Source organism: Urocitellus parryii, chromosome 6, assembly GCF_045843805.1.
Source record: "Urocitellus parryii isolate mUroPar1 chromosome 6, mUroPar1.hap1, whole genome shotgun sequence".
Taxonomy (NCBI): domain Eukaryota; kingdom Metazoa; phylum Chordata; class Mammalia; order Rodentia; family Sciuridae; genus Urocitellus; species Urocitellus parryii.
The window spans coordinates 185506926-185531114 of NC_135536.1; the positions used below are offsets into that span (position 1 = coordinate 185506926).

The 24189-nt window shown below is 50.2% G+C and overlaps 1 protein-coding gene across 1 annotated transcript; it reads right to left on the reverse strand.

Annotated features, from left to right (window-relative positions):
- Nucleotides 1-334: 334 nt before the first annotated feature.
- On the reverse strand, nucleotides 335-22137 carry Edn3 (endothelin 3). Its single transcript, XM_026412256.2, has 5 exons — nucleotides 22039-22137; nucleotides 21254-21536; nucleotides 4926-5102; nucleotides 3856-3933; nucleotides 335-1776 (listed from the first exon to the last, which is right to left on the reverse strand). Exons 1-5 carry the CDS (start codon nucleotides 22097-22099, stop codon nucleotides 1740-1742), a joined length of 636 nt encoding a protein of 211 aa, XP_026268041.1. The 5' UTR covers nucleotides 22100-22137; the 3' UTR covers nucleotides 335-1739.
- Between the last annotated feature and the right edge of the window lie 2052 nt (nucleotides 22138-24189).

A 24189-nucleotide genomic window follows, 5' to 3' on the forward strand; every position in this document is an offset into this window, starting at 1 on the left:
CTCTGTTCCTTCCTTAATATCCAATCAGCCCCTCATCTTGTCCATAATTGACTTTAGATGGATTCTACTTCCCGAACTATAATTCCCTCCCAGTCTCTCCAGAGGTCCATGAAAAGTTGATGTGTAACCAGGCATATAACAACAGTAAGGAAAAACCCACAAATCAGAGCAAACTCTTAGGTTTTTTTATTATGCATTTGACAGTTAGTATTTACTGAGTGCTCGTACGATGAGTGAATTCCTCTCCCAGATACCATCTCGCACAGTGCCAGACAGCACATGCACACTTAAAAACGTAATTCAAGCTCTAAGGAATATGAGTTTGGATTCAGAACACAATTTAAAATCTATATATGTACAGTGACTTTACTTTTAACAGATCCCATAAAAGAGCTGGAGGAGAGAATAGTTGCCCAATAAATAATCGCTTCTCTTAAACTGTACAGAATTCCTCCAGTAAGTTGGTCTCCTGCACTCTCTCATGATGGATACGCACCTTACTCCTAGAATAAGGGCTAGAGGGAGGCTCCCCCGGAGTTTCGTGTCCAGACAAGGCCAGCGCTCCACCAGGAGCCATCTGGACTTCCCTGGAAGGTGCCCTTGCCCCTGCTCACAGGTAGCTTCTCCTTGTTCTACGGCCCATTGGGAGTGATGCCCTCCCCACCTGCCCAAGTAGACAGCTTTTCGTGGCCAAGTCACAGTCCCTCTCTCACTGTGAGCCCAGCACAGCAGGGAGGGCGCAGCTGCAGAGATCTTGAACCACCGGGCGTTACAATTCCCAGTGGTTGCCAATTATATAGATAAATAGGAATTTACATAATTTGCAGTTTATGTTCATGGCTTATTTTGAAGCCACTCTCCAAAGATCCACATTTATGCATGAAAGCAAATACTCCTCCTAATAACCTGGAGCTGGGGCTGACTCCACAACCAGCTTCTTGCAAACCAAGCTGGAGAACTCTGCCGCTCTGGGCCTAGTGTCTAAAAGGGACATGACGTCCAGCCCATGGGCCAAGAATAAGCTCTGTGGAGCCCAGAGTTCAAAACCATCAGACATCAATTTCTCCTTTTCTTTCTCACGAACATCAGAGCTCCTTTCTTTCTTCCTTTCCTCCTTTTTTTCTTCCTTCCTTCCTTCCTTTCTTTCTTTCTTGATACATACTTTGATGGGTACCAAGCACGGCTAAAAATTTCTGTCTCAGTCCTACAGGCTTCAAACTACTGTGTACCTCTGGCCCAGGCTCACCCCAACTCCTCGCCTACTAATTCAGCCGGCAGCCTTCAGAGGTTGACATGCCCTGGCCACACCGGCCTTGCACATCTATTACAAGATGGACACATGTTTACACTTGCAAAGAGCCTGCCTGGCATCCACTTACTCTCCAAGAGGAGTCATGTCAAAAGCCAGTGAGTGACTTTCCAGCTTGCCATGCCTCTCCAAAAACAATTTCCTGCCTGAAACAAGAGCCGCAGGCGTCTGGGCCCAGGCACATCTGGGATCATTTTACCCATTAGGGAAACTGGGGTCACTTGGATTGGGGCATTCTTGGAGTAAGGGTGTGTTGTCAACTGGGGACTCTTTGGGTGGGTTTTCTGTCCCAGACAAATTCACCCCTTGTCCCTAAAGAGGTGGAAATGTTAACTGTGGAGGGCAACGGCTCCTTGCAGGATGATATAGTGAGCAGGCAGGGAAGGCGGGGAGGAAGTCCACGCGGAGAGCAAGCATCCGTGGCGGCCACCTAAGGGCTCCATGTTGTGTCTGTCCTGGACTTCAACCTATCGTGAGCAAAGGGGGAAAAAGAAAACAGAGGTGTATTACTAAAGAATAAGGGCTTTCTCAAGCTGGAAAAGGTAACTTCCTCCTACTCTGAGAATGGATATAAACGTCACCAACTCAAATCTTGCAAGAATACAGGACTTTGGCTTGGTAACTGCCTTTCTTCCAAGGAAAGCTTCTTACAGGGCTCTCTTATTGGCTGTCTGTAGGGCCTTTGCACTTCCTGTTCCCTCTGCCCAAAATATAGCTCCCTCACTCAACCCTGTGGCTCACCCCTCACTTCCATCTGTTCCCAAGTCACCTGGTCGGTGATCATGTGCCTGTCCACCAACCACAACTTGCAGCTGCCCCAACACCTCCTATCCCTGCTGACTCTCCAACCCCTTCTCTCACCCACACTCCCTGATACATCTGAGTTTCTTAAAGAAGTCCCTCTCCGTGGTCCCCTTTCTCTGTCCCCCACATCTAGAACAGTGCCCATCCTGCAGCAGGTGCTCAACAAGCCTTTGCAGAATGAAGGCATGAGTGAATGAATACACGGTTTCACAGGTGGGTGATTTTAATCACACTCATCCTCACAGAGAGAAGTTTTGGTTTGGGGTCGGTGGGGGGGGAGAGACAGGATAAAGAACAAAGAGGCCAAGTGGGAGCCTGCTGGGGTCTGACTCACTCTTCTGGGACTCCCCGCCACCTCCGCCCCCCTCCTCCCTCACCATTTTTATTATGGATGCTGACAGATCCCTCTCCGGGCCCCTGGAAGTGATCTGCCACCAATTTAGAGAGTCTCCTGTATCCTGAGCATGGCTTGACTTCCCTTGATCAGTCCCCGTAGGCACCGAAGCCACCTCCAGGCTATCATTATGAACATAAATTACCATCCATTGCAGATGTGCAGGCAAGTCATTAATAATGATTTCTGATTGATAGAATGACAAATAAACCCGGTCTGGCTGCAGGAAACCCTCAGGATTTCTCATACAAAAAAGACAAGCAAGCTAAAAAATAATAATAAAATGAACTAGGGAATTTGGAGCTGCTGCCAAACCGAACTTTACTTTTGTCCAGGATTAGCTGCTGCAAAGGAGACGTGCTTTTTGGAGGTGGGGTGGGGGGAGTCGTGCTGCTACAAAAACAGAGGGAGACACTGTCCTGAGCAGGCCAGCCTGCAGGATCCCTGAGGATCTGCTGACTTTCTCAGGCCCAGTGAAACCCACACCGGACATCACTGCCCTGGAGCTGAGAGGGATGCAGAGGCTGGCTCTTAAGACTACAGGCGGCCAAGGTCCTGAAGGACAATGACTGTCCACAGCTTCAGACTGGCCGCCCCCAGAGGTCACCAACGGAAAATCACTGTTGTCTCTTGTGGAGAGTGATGCCACAGAATGGAATTAGAGCAATGCCACAGAATGGAAGAGCAGTGTCTGAGACTGGGATCTTTGATGACTTCCTGGCTCTGACATACTTGGTGCCTGGGAAAGTTTCTATGCAAAGGTACAGGATGCCTAGCTGCTATGGTAATGTCCTCCATGAGGAGGCACTGTGCTAGAGTCTTATCAGCCTTGACCTTGATCTCAGACACTCAGCTCCTGGGAATAAAGGAACTTTCTTGCTAGATAACCACAATGTTTCACCAGCTCTGCTGCTTCTGAACCTACCCGCATAACAGTAACAATGGACTTTCTTGAGAGCTACACAAAGCTCCTAACATTGCACATTGCAAATGTAGAATAAGTGCATAATGTTGTTAACTCTGTAACTTTCATGAATACAAAGAATAATGCTTGCAGAGTCTTTAATTTGATTAATGAGACATAGATAAATAAAGGTTGCTGGTGTAATTCTTTAGACCTGCTTCTCCATCAGAGAGCAGCACTCCACCTGACCCCAGCTTTATCTTCAAATCTGAGTCCATGAATCTTATCTTTCTTATCGTCCTTCACCCTTCTCTGGAACCTGCTAGATTGGCTGCACTGTTTGTAGCAGTCTGTGGATAGAGCCCTCACCCCAAGTTCTGGGGTCCCACTGGCCATCCCCCAACACACCCTCTCCTCCATGAAGGGCCACACCCCCATCTTCACCTTTGACGCAGGCCTCCGCGGGCCCCTCTGGCCCTCCCTTTCTCTTCTTCGTCTGGGTTTTCTGCTGTCCTGGAATTTCTGTGGGGAGAAGGCTAGTTTGAATGAATCAACCTGCATTTCCAAGTGACTGGTTTCTTGGTGTCAAATGATGACCTCCTCTTCCTGCCAACAAGACCTTAGCATGTGCCCCAAGGAGCATATCTCCAGCATGGTTTCTGGAGGCTGAGAGCTTCACGGGCTGATGCCTAACCAAGTACAGCATCCACTCAGCCCTGCTATTCATCGGATGTTCAAAAACTCAGAAAAGGGAAGGAAATGGAGTCAACATCAAGCTTTCTGAAGAGCAGATCCTGGGACCCGACTGCTTGGTCCCTGCCCTGCCCTGTTCAGGCTGCTTTTACATAAGTCACAACACCCCTCACTAGTTATGGGCAGGGTTGTTGAAGGGCTGCTATGTGTGGCTGGGTTGAGTCTTGGCCCAAAGTGAAGAGAAACAGTAGTAAAGACTGTTAACAGGAGCAATTGTTTCATGAATACCTGGGTAGAGTCTGGGGTCTGCTCACTGACTCCATTAGAATGAATGCACGAGCTTCTCTAAGAGGATGGAGCAGAGCATAGGGTCTCGAATTCAAGGGCCTCCAGACAACAAACACGTAACCCAGGCAAATGAATCCTTCACACCCCTTGGAAAGTGGAGCAGTGAGACCTGAGGCCACCATGCATGCTGTTTGCAAGGAAGCTAAAACTATACAGGGCCAGGCAGTCAATTCGTCCACCTTTTATGTTGAAAAATTATTCTGATTTGTCTAAAGTGCTGCTCAGGCCAGAAGACAGACAACTGAGCCCTGGCCTGAGGGCCTGGTTCTCCAGGTCACTGAGTGCTGAGGAAGCCACACCACCTGCCCTTTGGAAGCTGAGTGCCCACAGCCTCTGGACTCAGTCTCTTCTTTCCCTGGTCCCAGGACCACAGCAGCCAGGGCTGAATCAACCTACCTTCAGGAAGCCCCTGGCTTGGCCTCATCCCTCAGTGACCTGCACCTGGGAATGAGCGCTACTTGAGGGAGTCATACCTGCTGATGTCCAGGGTTTGTGTGCAGAAGCGTAGGCAGGCCTTGTCATCTATCCCCACACAAGCACAGCGCGAATGTATCCCCAGTGAGGGCTGTACACTCCCTGGGGACAATCCCAAGGATCTCTTGCCCCGGAAGCTTCCTCTGTAGTTGGACAGTCCATAGGGCACAGTTCGTCTGCAAAGCACAGAAGAGGGTCAGGAGAGTGTGCCAGGGGTCCCTGGTGTGGGGCATGAGCTGTGGCCTACTGGTGGGAAACTTCTGGGCTGTCCCAACCCCCAGGAAGAAGGGCCAAGGGGACAGAAAGTCTAGAGGACCAGGGAAGGCCAATGGTCTCAGCAGCCCAGCCCCTGGAGGGCTCGGGCACATGGGAGAGCAGGAGGCCTCATGGAAGGGTTTCAGTCCTTTCCAGACCAAACATGCAGGTGTTCTGCTCCCCACCTCTGGAAGCTTCGCCTGGAAGACTGAGAAGTGATTAAGACGCTGGAGCTCCCTGCCTGCAGGTTCTTCTTCTGTACCTGACTTTGGGGTTGAGCCACGTGTTGGTCCCCATCTGCGCCCTTCACCTGCTGCTGGGCTTGGGCACCAGCCAATGTAAGATCTCCATGCCTGTAATGCCCTGGTGGCTGCCCAGGGCCACCCCTGGTGGCTGAGCTACTGAAAACTTCTCCTGTGTGCACAGCAGGCCACAAAGGAACAAGAACAGCCTGGCCTCTGAACACTCGTCCTCAGAGAGACAAACATCAGAAGGGCTGCTCCCTGCCTTCTAGAGGCACTGCCGTGGCCTTGACAGGGCGGCTGAGGGTGAAACTGGCCTTGGCAGAGTCTTACTGTGAAGCAAAGACGTCTGGAATTGTCAACCACTTCTGTCCAGGGTCAGCTTTATGAGGGGGGTGGCGTTCAGAGCCACAAAGATTTAAATCTGGTTCTGGAGTTCAGTGTACCCAAACCGTCACCCCTAGAGAAGAAAGAAGCCTTCCAGCTGAGCGGGGGGAAGTTCAGACATGTGCGCAATTCATCAGCACCATGGGCCACAGTCAGAGGCAAGCTACCAGGGACTCAAAGAAACAAATGTGGCCAAAGCCTCTTTTCCAAGAAGTCTTGGTTTTCCTGCCTGTCCCCAAAGGGCAGCCACCTTGGTTTCTATGAGCCCAGTGACACATCCCCATGTGTCCACCTCAAAGGGTGACCTGACATCCTCCCTGCATATTCAGAGTGAAACCTAATTGGATTACTTTTTATTAAAAACGCAGGCCATGGAGCCTTTTTAGGGTGGGAGGCCAAACAGCAAGGCTGCCCCACTGTGACCAGATGCTCAGAGCAGGCTGGAGACCAGGGCTGAGGCTTCCGCCAGCCCTATTCTTTTTCTGTTCTCACCCCAACTCCTTCCCACCCAAGTGCCTTGAGAAATAGCAGAGCAGCGGCTCCCTGCTGACCCAGGCCGCCCAGCTGTTGAGCAGAGGAGGAGGGCAGGGTCCAGCAGCGCTGAACCTTCTCTCAAATCCTGTTCTTCTCAGAAATGTAAAAAGTGGAGAGGGGAGGAAAACAACAACGTGGCCATTGTCATGAGTCCAGATCTGGTTGAAGGTATGTTTTTCCAGTAACAGGACCACATTAAATCTCTAAGTGTTGACATTAAATCCAACCCCCCATTTCTTGGTGAAAACGGCACACGAGGAATAACAACGCTCCCATTTTCCCATCAACAGCGAGACCTGCAATTTTGAAATTGCTGTCAGCTGATTATGCATTGGCGGCTGCAGAACACTCTGAAGTGTTTTAAGGAAGGAAACAAAGCAACGCCGTGTTTGTTAATAGAGATGTGCTTAGCACTCCCCAGCAGCCTAGGCCAAGCTCTACTGAGCAAACACCCTGGCAATTTCAAAGAACGTTTACAGGGAAGCACCACCCCCCCTCCCCACGATCTGGGAGGCTCTTAGGAGATGGCCAGATCTCCGTGGGGCCCACCCGAGCAAACACTTGAAGTTTAGAACATGAGTTCAAAATGGAGGCCCATCTCCCATCCATCCACAGATAAGCTCTTAAATGAGAGTTCTATCCCCTGACCTGGACAAATGTGGCTGTAAAACACCTTGGAAGTCCAGCCTTGATTTAAAATTTGGATGCTAAAATACAGCAGCCCAAGGAGATCTGGCAGCTTTTCTTTCCTCCTACTCCACTCCAAACCAAGAGAGCCCCACCCACTCCCACACAGACACCCCAGGCTGTACCCCAAGCTCTGTCCATGCTCTACCCTGTAGGCAGCTGCTACTTGACCACCCACATGGGTATAGGAATGTGGACCTGAGCCCTGTTCTGTCCTGTCAGAACCTAGAAAATACCTGCACAGGCCCCAGAAATGGGCTTGGGGACATGGTCTGGAAGAAGGGGTATATGGCTTTCAGTCCCACAGATTCTCTGCAATGAGATGGGGGATGTGTGACCAAAGGAAGATCCCAGGTGGCCCTCTAACTCTGAGAGCCAGGTCAGGGATGTTCCTTAACCAGGTCTAAGAGTTGCTTACCAGTTCCTCCAGAAGACAAGGCAGGTTTTTTACTTCTTTTATGCCAGCCAGGGACCTACCACAAGGTTGGGCAAATAAAAACTATTGAATGAGCAACTGGTAGCCAATTGTGGCACAACTCTAGTCTGGGCAAGACTGGATTCTTTCCACCTGAATGAGTTCAGTAACCATGAACATCATTACAAAGTATCTCCACCATCTGTTAAGTAACAACTGCACACATAGTGTTATTTTCAGTGTGAAAGGCACACTTGTGTCTGTGTCTCCAGGAATTCACATGCTACTGGGGTATGAAAACAGAAGAAAAATATCAAGCCAGTATGTACAGGTACATGCAAGGTACACAGAGTGCAGAGAGATTACCTGGTAATTCCATTATTAAGTTGTAAAGCACTTAGGTGATGATCACTCCACCCTCTCAACAGTTCCCTGATTCACAAAAGGATTATTGGACAAATGAAATGAGATACTACATGAAAAATACTTAGTAAAGCCAACACGTGGCTCAACCCCAAGGTCAGGCACAGAAGTTAGGGATTATTGTTATTTATTTGGCCTGGGAAATCACAAGTTTCATCAAGCAGGAAAATTCCATCTACCAGGCCTGTGTTTGAGATGTGTGACTAAGTAATAAAGAAGGATAGTAAGGAACCAAAAGCCATAACGCACAGCAAGGTCATTCTCTGCCACACCTCCTTCTGGCAGTTCCATCACTCACCACTGCCTGTCTAATGCACTCACCTTTCAGGTAGAGAGCTGCCATTTGTCACCATTTCCTGAACAGGGAACAGGGAAGACCTAATGGTGGAACTATGAAGATGAAGGTAAACTGGCTGAGATCTTGGGACCAGCATCTTTACCCAGCTAATTTAGCCTGCTGTTTGCAACGAGGTTTAGAATACAATTCTTTAAAGAGATAGGCAGCTCTTCTATCCATTAATGCTTCCGGTATAACACAGAGCTCCATAAAAAAGGTAAGCAGATGACATAATGAAAACACTACCGGCCCTCAGTGCACCCATGCATTCAATGTCTAGTGCCCTGTGTATTTGTGCAACACTATCCCTCCGCTTATGTGCTTGGAACATTCATTATTTGATTAGTGGTGGTTTCAGAGTGATTAATCACAGTGCTCCTCACTTGCCAAGTTTCCCCAAACATCACATACAAATGCTATTAAACTCCCATATTCATCTTTCATCTGTAGCACAGGGAAAGCACTTTGTCTCTCCAAGAAGTTTTTAAATAAGCAAACTGACTTTTTTCAAAAACATTTTCTGTTCGTAAGCTCTGTGTTGTTCTTTCCTAAAGGACTTATCGATCTCCATCTCTCTGATCAGGACACTGGCTGCTGTGCGTGGAGTTCTCAGAACAGACACAGGTGTTCACAAAGGCCAGGTAGGAAGTAGCAAGGGGGTTTCATCTGCCAAAGTTTAAATTATTAACAAAGTGTATCCAACTGTCATTCCTCTCAGAGAAGCCAGTTTCCATTTCTTTCCACTGTCATTAAATGGAATTTAACAAATATCTGCTGAAAGTTTCAGCATGCTCACTGGAGTAGTCCTGGTGAACATCACCATGAACCAGACAGACCAGGGCCCTGTGCACACACAGCTCTGTCCCGTACACAGCCTAGCAAGCTAGCATTTTCTCAGCTTCAGCCAACCATTTTCTAACTTATCTTGAATAACTGGAAGCCATGCTGAACCCAGCTCCAGATCCCAACACATCAGCAATCGCCTGGAGCCCCCTGACGCAAGACCCCATTCTGTCCCTGTCCCTACCTCTCCTGATGGATTGATTACTCCAGTCCTCCCCTACTCATTTTGTCACGTGTCTAGTCCTCATGGGCATCTCGGTTAACAACCACATAAGCAAGTCAGACAGGTGACAGGATCTGTTGACAAGATTGCTACTCCTCTCTTTATAAATGCAGTTATTGCAGTTTTAATTTAAAAAGCCCAAGTTCTGGCTAACTGTCTCTACAGCAGGTGGGGCACGTTCACCTCACACTCAGATGCGGGTCAGGTTGATGATCTGCCTCTTCTGATGCACATTTTTCCTTATTAAGTGGAAAATCAAGGTGATAAGGAGCCACTGTGTGCAGAATGCAGGTTCCACTGACTGGCCAGGGGCAGAGAGTCACGAAGAAACTCCAGCTGCCAAGCACCAAGGTCACTGGACACCAGCTCCCACCACCCCCTGGAGAAGCAACTCAGAGATCCTAATATGCTTTCTAACATTGCCTGAATGCAGATTTCATCAATGTTCTTCCTTAGAAGACACCACTCACCAACTTCCCCAAGTTCAGTCCTTCTGGGCCAGGAGGACTGTGTCTGTCACCTTCATTCACCACCTCTGAAACATAACCAGTCAGTGCCAGTGGATGCTTAATTACAGCCCTGTGATCCCTGTGCCCACCTGAGTGCCTGGGGGTCAGAAAATTCTCAGGAGCTAAAGACCCCGCTCTTAAAGACTTACAGTAGGGCTTCTCTACAGCTGAGGCCAATGTTGGTTATTTTTGTCTCTTAGAATCCAGCCTCCCATTCTTCTTGTGGGAAGAAGACCCCATTGTGTGAGGTCCCTGAGACTGACCACCATCTTGCCTCATCCCCTCACGAATACCACCTGAGGACTGGTCAGGTGACGAAGCTGGACCAGTCAGACCTTTTCTCCCAAGATTCCTGAATAAAGAGACTCAAGGTCAGAAAACACTCAAATTACTATTTGCCAGGCGGCCCCACTCAGCTTCGTTCATTGGATTGAACCCTTAAAGCCCCTAGTCCTGTCCCAGGACCCCTCCTCCCTGAGCCTGAGCTTCCTCCTTCCAGTCTGAGGGCATCCTGTATCTTTCCATTAAGCCTTTTTCATGAGTTACTAGCCAGATGAGGTGTCTGTTGCTGGTGACCAGTGAGCTCTAACTGCCCCTGGACCCCGCGTTCATGAGGAGGCAACCATGGTCTCAGGTCTGCAGAGATTTCCTTTACTGAAAACAATACCAAAAAGGGCATGTACAGAGTCAGGACAAAACCCAGCAAGCCAAGCTGGCTGCAGCCCTCTCCTTCCAACTATGCCCACTGTGAAATGTCCACTATGGCTCAGGCTGTCCTCCATCCCAAGATGCACTGAGTCCAGCTCCCAGAGCCTTGGTGGGTCACCTCAGACATCCTGTCCTCCACCGAGCCTACTCCTTTCCCCTCATCAAATGCTTGTGTTCTCTGAGCCAGGCCTTCTGTGAGGCATCAGGCCCCCCTCCAACTTCCAGGAAAGGAACCGGGCCAGGAAACCAGCTCCTTGGTGGCCTCAGTGTACAGGCAGAAGGCACACATGCAGGGTCGCGCATCAGGGTGGCATGCTGGCTGTCCACAGCTTTACTTCCACCACAGAAACTCTCACAGCTGAAGGTGGAAGAAGCCAATGCTCACCCGGCCACCCCCAACGGGGAGAGTGTATCTCCCACAGCCTCGGAAGGAGCCAAGAATTCTAGAATATTCTGAAATCTTGGAAGCGGTGAGCAACGTGCTGTGGGTCAAGGGATTACTTTTCAAAAAGGCATTCCGCCCCTCCCCCCCTCAAAAACTCTGGGAATATTCAGGACTTGACCATTTGGGAATGTTAATAGAATCATATATGTTTTCAAAGGGACTATTGAACACTGGCCCTTCGACTTCAGACCTAGAGCTCAAGGCCACCGTTCCTGTGAATGGCAGTACCAGTCATTGCCAACACAGTCCCTCCACTCTGAACGACTTAGAGCTCAAGCTCCTTCCAGGAAAATCTCCAGGGTGTGCCGTGGGTGTGGCCCTGTGGGGCCCCGGCCTTGGCACCATCCTCTGGGGCCATCAGTGCAGGTATTTGTCCAGCTGGAATCAGGGACTGGTGCTTGGTGCTGCCTTGTTCGCCTCTGCACCTAAATGTCTGCTCATGGTGGGCACCCAGCAACGTCCCAGCATCTCAGTAATACATATCTGTTAAATGAAGAAAAAACTTGGTCTAAATTTGCCACCATTTCTAGGCCATCCCATCTCGGAGTTCTTGGCTGATTGAGTGGATTTCTACCTTTCCACCCTCAATTGACCCATATTCGAAAGTTTTCCTGCAAGGAGCACAGTCTCTAGATTCCTGGAAGTGGAGGAACTGTGTCTGGTAATAACTGGTGCCACCCCATGCACCCAGCAATGAACAGAGAAGACCCCCACCAATGGGTGAACCACAGGGCAAAACCAGAGGCCACCCTCAGTAGGCAGCACCAGCTCCTGTCCAAACTAAAGACTTGCTCTCTGGAAGTCCTGGGTAGGCCGGTGACAGGGTTGACGGGTCCTTCAAGGGCTCCACCCAGCTCTGAATTCCACCTGGAGAATTCCAACCACCCTCATCATCACCAGCAATTGCCACTGCAGAAGGACCTATACCTTCACTCCAGCAAGAGAACGGCAGCTTGGCCTGCCCAAACTGTTTACACTCTTCTTTGGATAATTACCATATGGCTGGGCTCTAAAATAACCCCAAAGCCACAGAATTCACAGTCCTCAGGCTCAGTGGAACACAGTCCTCCTGAGTGTGGGCACACACATGAAGGAATGTTTGGAGGAGCACCAGGGGCAGAAGGAAAGAACAGAAAAACACCTGGTTTTGTCTTGTGCTGAGACATCTCCAAGAGTGACAGCTCAAAGGAAAAGCAATAGAGAAACAAACTCCAACAGGCAGAAACAAAACCATCAGAGGGCTCCTCCAGTCTGGCTGGCTCCTCCATCTGCACTGTCCAAATGCAGCAACAAGCTGGGCTCGAGTTTCTCTTTCCAGCCCCCTGTGACCCTGAGGAGTTCCAGGTTGCATGTAGACATGAGCGCCCACTTGGCCAGACCAGGCTCATTATAACTTTATGCAAAGCTGCAGACAGATGGGCCTCAAAATAGCTGCCAGCAGTGGAAACAGACGGGGTAAAACAGGGAGCAGGTATTTTTGTAAGGACGGAGTATTTAAAGGGATAAAAAAGAAATACAGACCCAATCACAGATCTCTATAAGTAATAGGCAAGAAGCAAGAGAGGCCAGGCTGGTGAGTTGTCAGGAGATTCCATGGTCAGGGTAAAAAGTCTTGGTGCTCAGACTTGCTCTTGCCGTCAGAAGGGGAGCAAGATATTCTCCTCTGCTGTCTGATTGTGTGCAAGACCGTCTTGGCCACTCCGATACAGCAGCTTCTCTCTCCAAGAAGCCAGGGTTAGGATTAGGGTGAAGCTCAAGGTCTTATTATAAATGTTGAGATTCTGAAGATTATTCTTTGCAGTCATTTTGAAATTTTGGAAATACTGTACTACAGTGTTTTTATTTTCCCAAAGAGGCTTTGGGGACTTCTGAGAGTTTGTCCCAGAGTCCCTTGCTCACCAATCCCTATTCTTGATACTACAAAACCCATGAAGAGCAGATTAATAAAAATCCATAAAAGATGCACAGGCCTCTGCTTTGTCAATTACGTGCTTCTGACTTTTGGCCAAGCTATGCCATACCTCCTAGGCTGTGGGGCAAAATCCCCATGTCTACCCGTGAGCCACCTCTGTCTCTGCAAGATTCTTACTAATTTTCATGAAGCAAATCTGTTCTGGTTTTTAACTTACTGGGCTGGGGATCAGGCTGCCATATTCCAGAGTAACTGTGTGTTAGGGCCTCCCACTGAGTCTCCTGAGAAGAACAAAAAAGAAATCCACGCCTCTGCTTCCACTCCAGAGAAATGCCGAGTTCTGTAGAAGTACTTGGCTTCAAGTCTCCAAGCAAGGGCAGCAGAGGGCATAACCAGATGTCCCCTCTGCCTTTTTGCTCCTGGCAAGCGGGCTGTAGAAGCACCCCAAACTATGTCAGACCAAGCATTCCTTCCACACTGTGGCCCTTGTCCACTGTCCCCAGTCATCCTCTGCATTTATTTTTCTTCTAAGTACAACTGATTTCTATCCCGAAGGGGGCAAAAATGTGGGCTCAGATATGCATGTGTGCCTGGGCCTTTGTGTGTGCGTGGTGTCTGTGTTTCTCGTCTTCAGAAACTCTCTGTTTTCCACCAAAATGTGACATGGAATGAGAACAGGTCGTTTCCTTATGTGAAGCAGAGCTGCTGCATTCCCCTGTCCACTGGAGTCTGAGATGGGCTGGAGGAACTGAGACTCTGCAGGTCCACGCAGGAGGGAGAGCTGGATTTTGAAGCCAGGTGGTTGCAGCCACGCTGCAGAGCCTCCTTAAGGGAAGCATTGTTTGCCTCCCTGCTTCCTTTGTTTTAAATTTTGCAGGAATAAACCACACCAGAGATGTCAGGGGACTTTCATCTGCCTTCAGATTTAAGGCCAAGTTCCTAACTGCAAAATCCCTTTCATCTAGCAGAAATCCAAACGCTCTGGCAGGGTCACGCAGGGTCACGACCTTTTCCTACCAAGCGCTCTTGCTTCAATGCAAACTGCCTTCCCGCCTCAAGTGGGGGTCAGCTGCATTCCAGCCAAGCCTCTCTTTGCTCTCACACATCTCATGCTCACTCTGGAGCTTTCGATCTGTGGGAAGCCAACCTTTCCAACCATCTCTGAAGTTTAGCCCCAAGGCCCTTCCATTTTAAAGCACCTTGCTATCAAATGTTCTAAGAACTATCCTACTTGAACTCAAAACCAAGATCCAGAAGTGTGCTAGATTTCCAAGGAGGAGACAGACATAGGTACAGGAGTACAAACTAACCAGCAAAGTCTAAAGTGAGCAGACTCACCATCCGACGGGACCTTGGGCTTCGCATGGCGGGCTTCAGGCCAACACCATCTTCCAAAAGTGCATCACAGAATCATTCCTCATAACCCCCTGTTCACAGCATTTCCTGGGGACACTTCCTGGTGACTCCTTGGCCGTGGCTCCCACTTCAAGCAACGATAGGCAAGAGGGGATGTAAGGGTCCCAGGACCCCGTGGGGTCCTCAGCTGCAAATGGGAGCCCCCTATTTACTCTGCTAGGCTCACCCCACGTGAGAAGACAGGACAGCTCCTCTGAAGACGTGCCCACAGGATTTAAACAGAGAATACTGTTCAGGTCATCTCCACTGCCTGAATTACCCCTTCACTCCCCATACCCCCCTGGATTTGGCAAGGGGTGCCTGAACCAGTAAACTCAGGGAATACCATGTCCCATTCCTCAAACTTCCAATTACTTACCAAGGCCAAAGAGAAGCAGTAGGAAGTCGCAGAGGAGGAGCGGGAATGACAGGACTGATCCATCCCACCTGAGCAACCTTTGGCCTCAGGGGCCTTTATCAGGCTGCTTATCAGCAACAGAGGCAGCCAGGTGGCCCTCTCCTGGGTCTGCAAGGCTTAAGCTAATGGAATGCCACTCCACTGTGTGCCAGGCCTCAGAGTAACCTGATGACAGGGTACAGGCTTGCTCTGGGACACTCCAAGAGGACTGGCTGGGTGGCCTTCAGACGCTGGCTTCGGCAGCATTTGAGAGAGAATATTCTGCTGGTTGGTGCCCTCCAAGTACAGAATGGGATGGGTAGGAGGACCAGCTTGACCCAGAGGGCCACTGCCACCTGGGGTTGTGCTGCATCGTCAGAGCCAGCATCTTGCAGACCTTGAATGTTGACCAGATTGAAAGCACTGTTGTCACCGCTCTCTGGGTACTTTATGGTGTCACCGTCATACCTTCACTCATAGGAGACCACCAATCCCCCTGCTATACAGGAAGAGAGACTGAGGCTCCTAAGTGACAGACCTAGGACTCCATACCAGGTCTGAACCCAGAGTCTATGCTCTGACCCATGACGACGGGTCTGCACCCACTGCCAGAATTTGGATGAGGGGCCCAAGGCCCCCTTCTCTCTAAACACCATGAATCTTTGAACCAAAGGGTCAGGGTCAGTGTGATTTGAACAGACTCATCTCCCATTCATGCTCAGCATTAGGGACAGCACAAGGCAGCAAGAGCACAGGTTAGGGCCTGAGAAACAGTCATGAAAAGTAAAACCCCACCCCAGGAAGGGAGCAGGTAGGCCTTGAGTTCCTCTCCTCCCACTTCTCCCTCAGACAAGCACCCTCTGTATCCCAGCATCTTGCCATTGGGACCAGCTTCTCAGTGTCCTGGACAGGCACACTCTTATCCATGAGAGCCACCAGGAAGGCTGAGACAAGGGGAGTCACCCAACTCAGTCAGTCAACACTGCATCTCCAGGATACACCTCAAGAAAGGCTTGGGCTTGAGACCACCTTCTCTCTCAGATCCATAAAGATAATCTTGCAAAGGAGAAATGATGCTATTATTTATAAATATAAATGCATCTAAATATATTAACTATCACTATCACAAAGAACAAAACCACCCAAAGTGGTCAAGGATGGAAGACTGTGTCTTTGATCCATCCTTGGTCCCAGAGCCCAGCCCAATGCTACCCCAACAAAGCACCCCATAAAAACATGATGCATGCATGGATGAGGGGATCACCTAGGACAGCAGCAAGGCCCAGGCTGGAGAAAGGTCCGCAGGAGCCACTGAGAGGTTGGATCTCAGAGTCAGACTGCCAGGCTCAGACTCTGTAGCAGTGGGCAAGGGACTCAGCCCCTTGCAAACTGGGCAAGACACCAGCCTACTGCCAAAGGATTGTCCTGAAGATCGCTGTTGTGTGCTCAACACCCACAACACCACTATTATCAGAATCAGATCACTCATGACACTTTCCCAAAACTGTGATGGCCACAAAGACTGGTCCCTCTGCTTCAAAGAGCTGCATCTCCTGCAGTGATCCTACCAGGCCTGGCACATAGACAGGATGATTTTTTTAAAAAAAAATATTTTTAATTGTAGATGAACACAATACCTTTTTCTATTTATTTATTTTTATGTAGCACTAAGGATTGAACCCAGTGCCTCACAAGTGCTAGGCAAGCACTCTATCACTGAGCCACAACCCCAGCCTGACAGGATTACTTTAAATGGGATCCAATATGCAAGATGCTGGAGTCCCAGTCCACCCACACCACTAAGAAGTTCTAAAATTTGCAATGTCATTTCTTGGAAATGTGTTAAAATGCCTTTTTCAAAGAACACAGAAGGCAAGGCTAGAATTTGTGGTGATGTTGCCTTTTTGTGGTAGAATACATAAAATGTAAATCCAAATGTTTTGTTAATTATTAGTTTTATTATTCTACTCTTGACTACTTTGGGAAGGAAACCAATGCAAAACAAATGTTGCTCCTGCCAGATTGAATAAATGTGGCTCGCTTCAGAGCAGCTAGGGCAGCCAGGCTGGACATCCTAGAGGGAATGACCAGGCCAAAGAACTCAAGGAGACCTGAGGATCACTGTCCTATAGCTGTCTGCATCTTACAAAGGGGATGCAGAGAGTTGATGGCACCTCCCACCCCAAGGCCACCATCACTGCCGGGTCTCAAGGGCAGAGCTCCTGGATACTGGAGTCAGGACTGCAATGGAGGTTACAGATCCCATGTTTCCACCAAAGCCATGATTTTGAACACCCTGCCCTGCTTTTGTTCACAAATGCATTCCTATTTGCCAGCCAGGTGGCTCAGATTTTTGTTTGAAAAACACGGTCACTATCACAGCATCACAGTGCTTTCCTTGTGTGTCCACAGAGGGACTCTGATGGCCCCTATCTTCAATGCACACAGCAGGTTCTGTGCTGGGTGTTCTGAACCTCAGTCATCATTTGATTGACTGGCTTTTACTCTTTAGAGGCTCAGAGGGGTTGGCTGCTATAGGGCATGGTGAAGATCTATGTCCCTATGATGGTTAATTTTATGTGTCAACTTGGCTAGGCTATGATGTCCAATGTTTGATAAAACACCAATCAAGATGTTACTGTGAACGTCTTTTTCTTTTTTGTGTTTTTTGTTGTTGCTGTTGTTGTTTTGAGAGTGGGGATTGCACCCTGGGGCACTTAACCACTGAGCCACATCCTCAGCCATTTGTATATTTTATTTAGAAACAGGGTCTTGCCAAGTTGCTTAGGACCTTGCTAAGTTGCTAAGGCTGGCTAGAACCAACAATCTCCTGCCACAAGCCTTCTGAGCCACTGGGATTACAGGTGTGTGCCACCACGCCTGGCACATGAAAGTCTTTTTCAAACATCATGAATACTAAAATCAGTAGATTAAGCAAAGTAGATCACCCTCCATATGTAGGTGAGACTCATCCAATCAGTTGAAGGCCTTCAGATCAAAGATCAGGGGCCCCGAAGAGCAAATTCTGCCTCCAGTTGCCTTTCATCCCAACACCGCTGCATCAGCTCCTGCTAGAATTTCCAGCTTCTGTCCTGCAGAATTCAGAACTGCTTGTCTCCTGTCCACAGAGGACAATTTTCTGTCTCCGTGTGTGTGTGTGCATACACACACACATCTTGTCAGTTCTGTCTTTCTGAAGGACCTGCCTGATACAGTTCTGCGCTCCCTGGCAAGATGCTCATGCTTTCAAGTACACTCACAGAGGCCAGCCCCACAGACAGAAGCACACACTAAGCACATGATCTTGCTCACCACTTCTGCCCATATAATCTTATTTCACACAGATGCTCCATGACAATAAGATGGTATGTGTTTTTCTCCAGTTAAAATTTTTGGTTTTATTTTTGTAGGCCGTGGTAGGGACTATTTGGGAATTGTAGGGACTTAGGGTTTCTAACATGGCCAAGCAAAATCTTATAAAAATGACACTGTCCCCATTGTTTAGCTATGATCTCAGCTGCCTCTGTAGGGCCACAAAGTGCAGTTGCCAAGGGACAAATTCGCTTCCTCTTTGGGGTCACGGGTATTGGGGGAGAATAGGAAGGAAGTTATGGGAAATGCACCCCAGAAAAACACACGTTCCCATACACCACTGAGTGACAGGCAGGCTCTCTGATGGGGAAAGCTCATGGGGGAGAGAGTGCTGTAGACCAAAACCAGAGCAGCAGCGCAAGCAGAAAGAACAGCCGTGGGCAGGGCTCAGCCAAAGCCAGCCAGCATTAACTGAGTTCCGCAACATGCTGGGTGCTGACGGAAAGGGCTGACCACACCCAGGCCATGGCAGGAAATGGGAGAACCAGGGGGGCTCAGCTCTTTTGTCTGGAAGGTTCTCAAGGGTCTCTGAGCCCAACCTAGAGTTAACTCTCCACAGGGAGATGCAGAATGGGTAATTCTCAACACACTCCTGCCAGAGCTTCAGGGCCTCGATGGCACAGATGACCACACTCATTGAATGATCCCTCTCTGAAGATCTCTCAAATGTCCTCCAAAAACACAGCGGGACTAAGCTCTATCCCATGTAATCCAAGGGGCCGGAGCAAGGGCACCAAAGGCAAAGGCACCCACCATTCGAGGCTCTTGGTTAGGCCCAAGAGTCAAGGCTCCTCCTGGCTCCAGAGCAGCTGCAGGGATGGGGGGCAGGCCACATCCTGGCAGAGAAGTCTGGAAGGTGAGACCCAGATGTCTGCCTGGGAAGAGGGACGGGGACCCTGGAGAGGCACGGCTGGGACAGCAACTCTGGGAAAGACCCCATTGAGTGCAGGCCCCTGTTTTCAGCACCTTCCAGTGATTTTTCAGATTCTTCAACATCCCTCGAGGCCAATGACCCCCATCACTGGATCCCGGTTTCTCAAATTGCAGTCTTGACTGAGATACAGCAAATGGACCTGTCTACACATCAACAGGGTTTCAAGAAGGGAGTGGGGAGGGAAGAAGCAAAGAAGAAAAGGCAGGAGGAGGAAAGCCCACGGGAACATCTTCCCTCCAACATTTCATTTTGTCTCATTTCAAAGCGTGCTTGTGTCTGGCTACTGTCATTTTGTTTCCTGGACAGCTCAGGGGACACGAGGACACTGGCTGTAACCCTCTCTCCCGATGTTTAGAATGAATCAGAGGAAGGGGAGCAGAGAAGAGGTAAATCAAACTTGGGGAGAAAGTTACCAAGTTGCCTGTCTTGATAAAAGTCAAGGATCCAAGGCTGGTTTCAGGCTATACAGGACAATTTGAAATTCTGAGACAGGATTTCTAACAGCATGAGGTGTTTATGGAGCCTCTCAAACGTGCTCAAGGAATTGGGCTTAAACAACAGGAAAGAACTATGTGGGCTCCAAATTCTCTCCCCTGCTCTGCCTCTCTCTCTACTGACTTTCTTCTTTCTCCTTCTAGATTCATGGTTTGGGATTCCAGCCAAACCAGGACTCAGTCCCACCACCCACCACTCAGTGCTTTTGATTCTGTGAAGCTAATCCGGTTGGACCATGACACCAATCAGATAAGAATCAGAAAAGACAAGTGTCAGGGTTATGGAGGCTCTAAGAAAAGGGGACCCTGATACTGTCTGAGAATAGAAGGTGATTGATGACAGCTAGACACGCATCTCTGTTATCCTCCCATCTCCCTATTGTGGGCTGATGGTCCGATTCGTACAGGAACCTCAGCAGACACAGCCAGACAAGTAAATCATGCTCTCAGCTGCATCAGCTTATCAGTCACAGAATCTGTGAGAATCAGAATCAAAGGCCAATGTGCATCCCTTGGTCCAAAAGGATGGAGAACATTGTGAGAGCCACAGCAGAGCCTCAGATGGGGAGGGGCCCTTCTAAGCTCTGGCCTATGCCAGCATCCAGGTAGCTCACCAGTGGAGCCAGCCCTACCTGCCATTCTGGCTTAGTGGGGTGATTCTCAGGCCTACCTGGATGGGGTTAGAAGACTTGTTACTTGGTTGAATGCCACTGGAATACTCAAGATTACCCAAACTTGTACTCCATCCTTGAAGTGTCCAGGTGGGTAAGTGAGCCCCTCAAAATACCACCTAGAGGGCTCCAGGGCTAATGGGCTTGGGAATAAAGGAAACCATGAGGCACAGGAATGGAGATGCCTTCAAACTTAGTGCAAAGTCATCTTTGTTGCCAAGGGTCTGTATTCACAACCATGTCCAAGTTCTCAGCCAGGAATCCCCAGTAGGGTGCAAGAAAAAGCCCCTGAGACCCCAAGAACACCAGGGGAATGGGCTTTAGCAGAATCTAGTCCAAGGCCCAGATTCTAGAGATTCGGAGAGCCATGTCCAGGAGGTGGTGGCCAGAGTAAAGTCAAGGTCAAGATCTTTCTACTGTTTGCATAATGGTATCTACATCAGGGGCTTCCAAATGCTGTGTTCAGTGAGAGAATGAGGGAGACATCAAATCCTCCCTTTGCCTGGGGAAGGGCGCACCTCCCTGTAGAGTGGTCCCACTCTGCTGGGTGCTAGCTAAGAGTTCTTCAAGACTGAGAAAAGGAGGCCCTCTGAGACATGAGCTAACCTGTGAAAGACCCATGGCCCAGAAGTCGGTAGTCCTGCATCCAGCCTCCCTTGGCATCCAGGAGGGCAGGGGAGGAAAGTAACCCATTCTACCTGGAGGGGCAGGTTCTTCCAAGCCACCACCACCACCACCACCCCCCGTCCCCACCCTCCCCAGTGAGCATCAGGCAGCTCTCTAGGAATTTTAAACCCCTTGGAGCCTGGTGGGTTCAGGAGCAGGGACAAGCCCCCTTAGCCCCTGAGGCAGGAAATAAACTTTGAGGGGGTTCTTTGGTTCAGAGAGATTTCTCAGGTATCTAATTCCCCTGGCTCACTCATTTCCCTGGGGAAAGATGCTGGCCTTCCATGGGATCACAAACCTTATATTAGGTTTCTACGGGCCAGACCCTCAGAAAGGATGTCTGACCTAGGGACCTCAGGAGGAGGTTAGGACTGTGCCAGGGCAGCCTCTGGGGCCAGACTGTGGTGAGACAGGTCCTCCTGGGGATGTGCAATGTGAGCTGGGCCAGACTGTGCTCCCCCACCTCAGGGCAACTCACTCTGGAGTGTTGATCCAGATGATGTCCAGGTGGCAATAGTAGACACACTCCTTGTCCTTGTAGGTGAAGCACGTGCAGCGCCGGGGGCGGTGGTGCACAGAGCCACCCTCTGCCTGCTCTCCAGACCAACCGGGCCCCTGCTTCTGCCCAGGACTTCCAGGATTCGTCCCTTCACCAGGGTCAGCCACAGTCTCTTCACAGTCACCCTCAGATCTGGTTGCAGGGGTCAGCTGGGGCACACCAGTCCTGCCAGAGCCCCCAGGCTGAAGGCAAGGAGTGAATCCTGCAGGAGGCAGATTGAGGGGCTCCTGAGCTACAGGTACAGAGGTTAGTTGCACTTTCTCTGGTCTCCAAGCTACACGAAAAGTTCTGAAAAGTTTGCAAAGCTATGTGCACAGTTTCTGAAAAGTTTGCAAGTTGTTGCATAATGAAAAACTTGCAAGCTATTTTCACTCTGCAAAATCTGCAAGCTATTTGCACTGGTTGAAAACTTGCACGCATTTTACACTTTCTGAAAACTTTGCAAACATTTTGTACAGTGTCTGATTAGTTTGCAAACTTTCTGAAAAGTTCCCAACTTCATGAAAAATTGACTAATTCTCCGGAGCCTGTGGGGTAGTCCTTGCTTGCCGCTTCTGCCCTCCAGCCTGCTTGCTCCCAGTCACCTCCAGGGATGCAGTTAGCTCTCTGCAACACAGAAACCCCTACTCCCCCACCCCCCACCCCCGCCCTGCTCCTATTGTGTGCGCTCCCGCCAGGAGAGGCTCGCAGCCCCGCCTGCTTACCTGTGGCTGAGGTCACTGTGAGCCCGAAAAGGAGCCACAGCCCGGGCTCCATGAACCCCATCAGGCACCGGAGCACCTTGCCTGGAGGAGGGCCGCCTGAGGCCGAGAAAGGGTACTGGGGCTGGGCACCGCTTTCAAGTTGGGCGGATCACTGTCTGCGTCCCAGGCTCCGGCCAACAGTTGGCTGCTGCGGTCACGAACTTTCAGAGTGCGCTGCCCATCCCTGCGCAAGGCTGGCGGCTGTGGGCTCCGGCTTTTCTGGCTCCGCACCACCCCTTTCGCCTCCCCGCCCCCCGGAGGGGGCTGGAGCTGCGGCGAGGGGCCTTTGAACCCGGGGCGCACCGGGGGTCGCCTCGTAGGCACTGGGGGAGTCCGCTTGGAGCTCAGCGGCCCTAGACGCACCCAAATCAGAGAGGGGCGGGGGCGGGGCGCGATCCGGTGGGTGGGGTGGGGGCCGGGACAGCTGCCGGAAGGCCACCGCGCGCATGAGTTTGTACTCGCACTCCCCGCCAGCTTGCTGTCCCAAGACCCGCAGCCCCAGATAGCAGCCCCCCACCCCAAGAGCAATAAGATGATAAAAAGGCTGCGCATAAAGGGTGTTATCTTTTATCTCAGGGTCTAAGGGAAACATTTCTCAATGTTCACCTAATGACACCCTACCCTTGCACAGGGTGGACTTGCCAAGGGGCTGGGTGTACTTTACACTCGTGACTCATGGGCACCGAGTCACCGCAGCTGGCACCCTACAGTTCAGAGTGGTAGGTGGGGCTGTGGTCTAGGAGCAAAGTCGCAAAGACTCGCGGTTAGGTAGCGGGTTCGTGGTCCCAGGGAGCCGCACTGCTCACCACTCCTGCACTGGCCATGCTCCCTCATTCAGCAAATGTCCACCCAGTATGAGTGGCCCAGGGAAGCCCTTTGCTCCCTTCCTAACTGCCAATGCTCACTATCAGAGGCTCGCCCCAGCTCCATCGCAGTACTCTCATTGGGGACCCCAGGGCCTCTCATTTCTAGGGCACCTGCAGTTGCAAATCTTTTGACCCTCCTCTGATAGCCAGTGGAGTTGAATATCAGCCCTGCTCACCCACTAGCCCCAGTGACCTGCTCCTAAAAGCTCTAACCCAGAAGAGGTAACCTAAGGCAAATCCTAGAAGGCACTATGAATTCTACCCAGCTGGCTGTTGCCTCCACACACTGACTCTGAGCTCTGTATCAGGCCATGAGGAAGCCAAACCAGCCCTCCAGAGAGACTCCACGGAGCAACCTGCACGGAGAGAAACAGCCTGGCAGCCGACAGCCAAAGCCAGTCACTGGGAACAGGTGAGAAGATTGGAGTCCCAGCCTTGAAGAACTCCGACTGAGGATTTGTTCACTGGGATGAGGACAACAATACGCCATAATGGGGGTGGCTAACACTCAGCTGGAGTGAACTTCTTGATGTATGCAAGTTAATTTCCCTAAGAAGAACTTGGCCAGTTCTGCCATGGCTGATCTACCTGATGGGCTGTGGGGAGGAAGGCTCAGCCCCTGGGCTGCTCCCTCCTCCAGCTCTGTGGTAAATTGTTGGCCATCACCTTGAAACCATAGAGGAGGGTGTGGGGTCTTGGGAGTCCAATCAAGGAGTCAGCAGGTGTGGCTCCTGGTGAGGGCCACTTTCTGCTTGCAGATGGTGCTTCTCATTCTCACAGAGGGGAGGGGGTGAGAGCTCTCCCTGGGGGCTTCCACCAAAGGGCACTAATCCCATGGGGAGGGGCTCCACCCATGACCTCACCACCTCTCAAAGCCCTCACTGCCTAACACCATCACCTTGGGGTTAGGATGCATCAGATGAACACGAGAGGGACATTCAGGCCATATACTATTAAGATCTCTTTCCTTGGAATTAATGTCTGTCTCCTACAAAATAAAAAACTTATGGGACTGAAAGACACTGGAAAAATAGAAAATTCACTAGTCAGCTAAAAAGAGGAAAGCAGGTGGCAGTGTCCTGGCACGACCTGACACAGGTTGGCCAGCCTCGGGTCTTGGAGTCTAGAGCACTCGTCCTCACTGGCACTAAGGCAGCAAACTTGGATGAGCCCTTCAGGCTTCCGTAGGTGTGGCCAGGCTGGAGTGGGCCCTGCCCTGGGATCTCTGATGTAGGTGACATAAGGA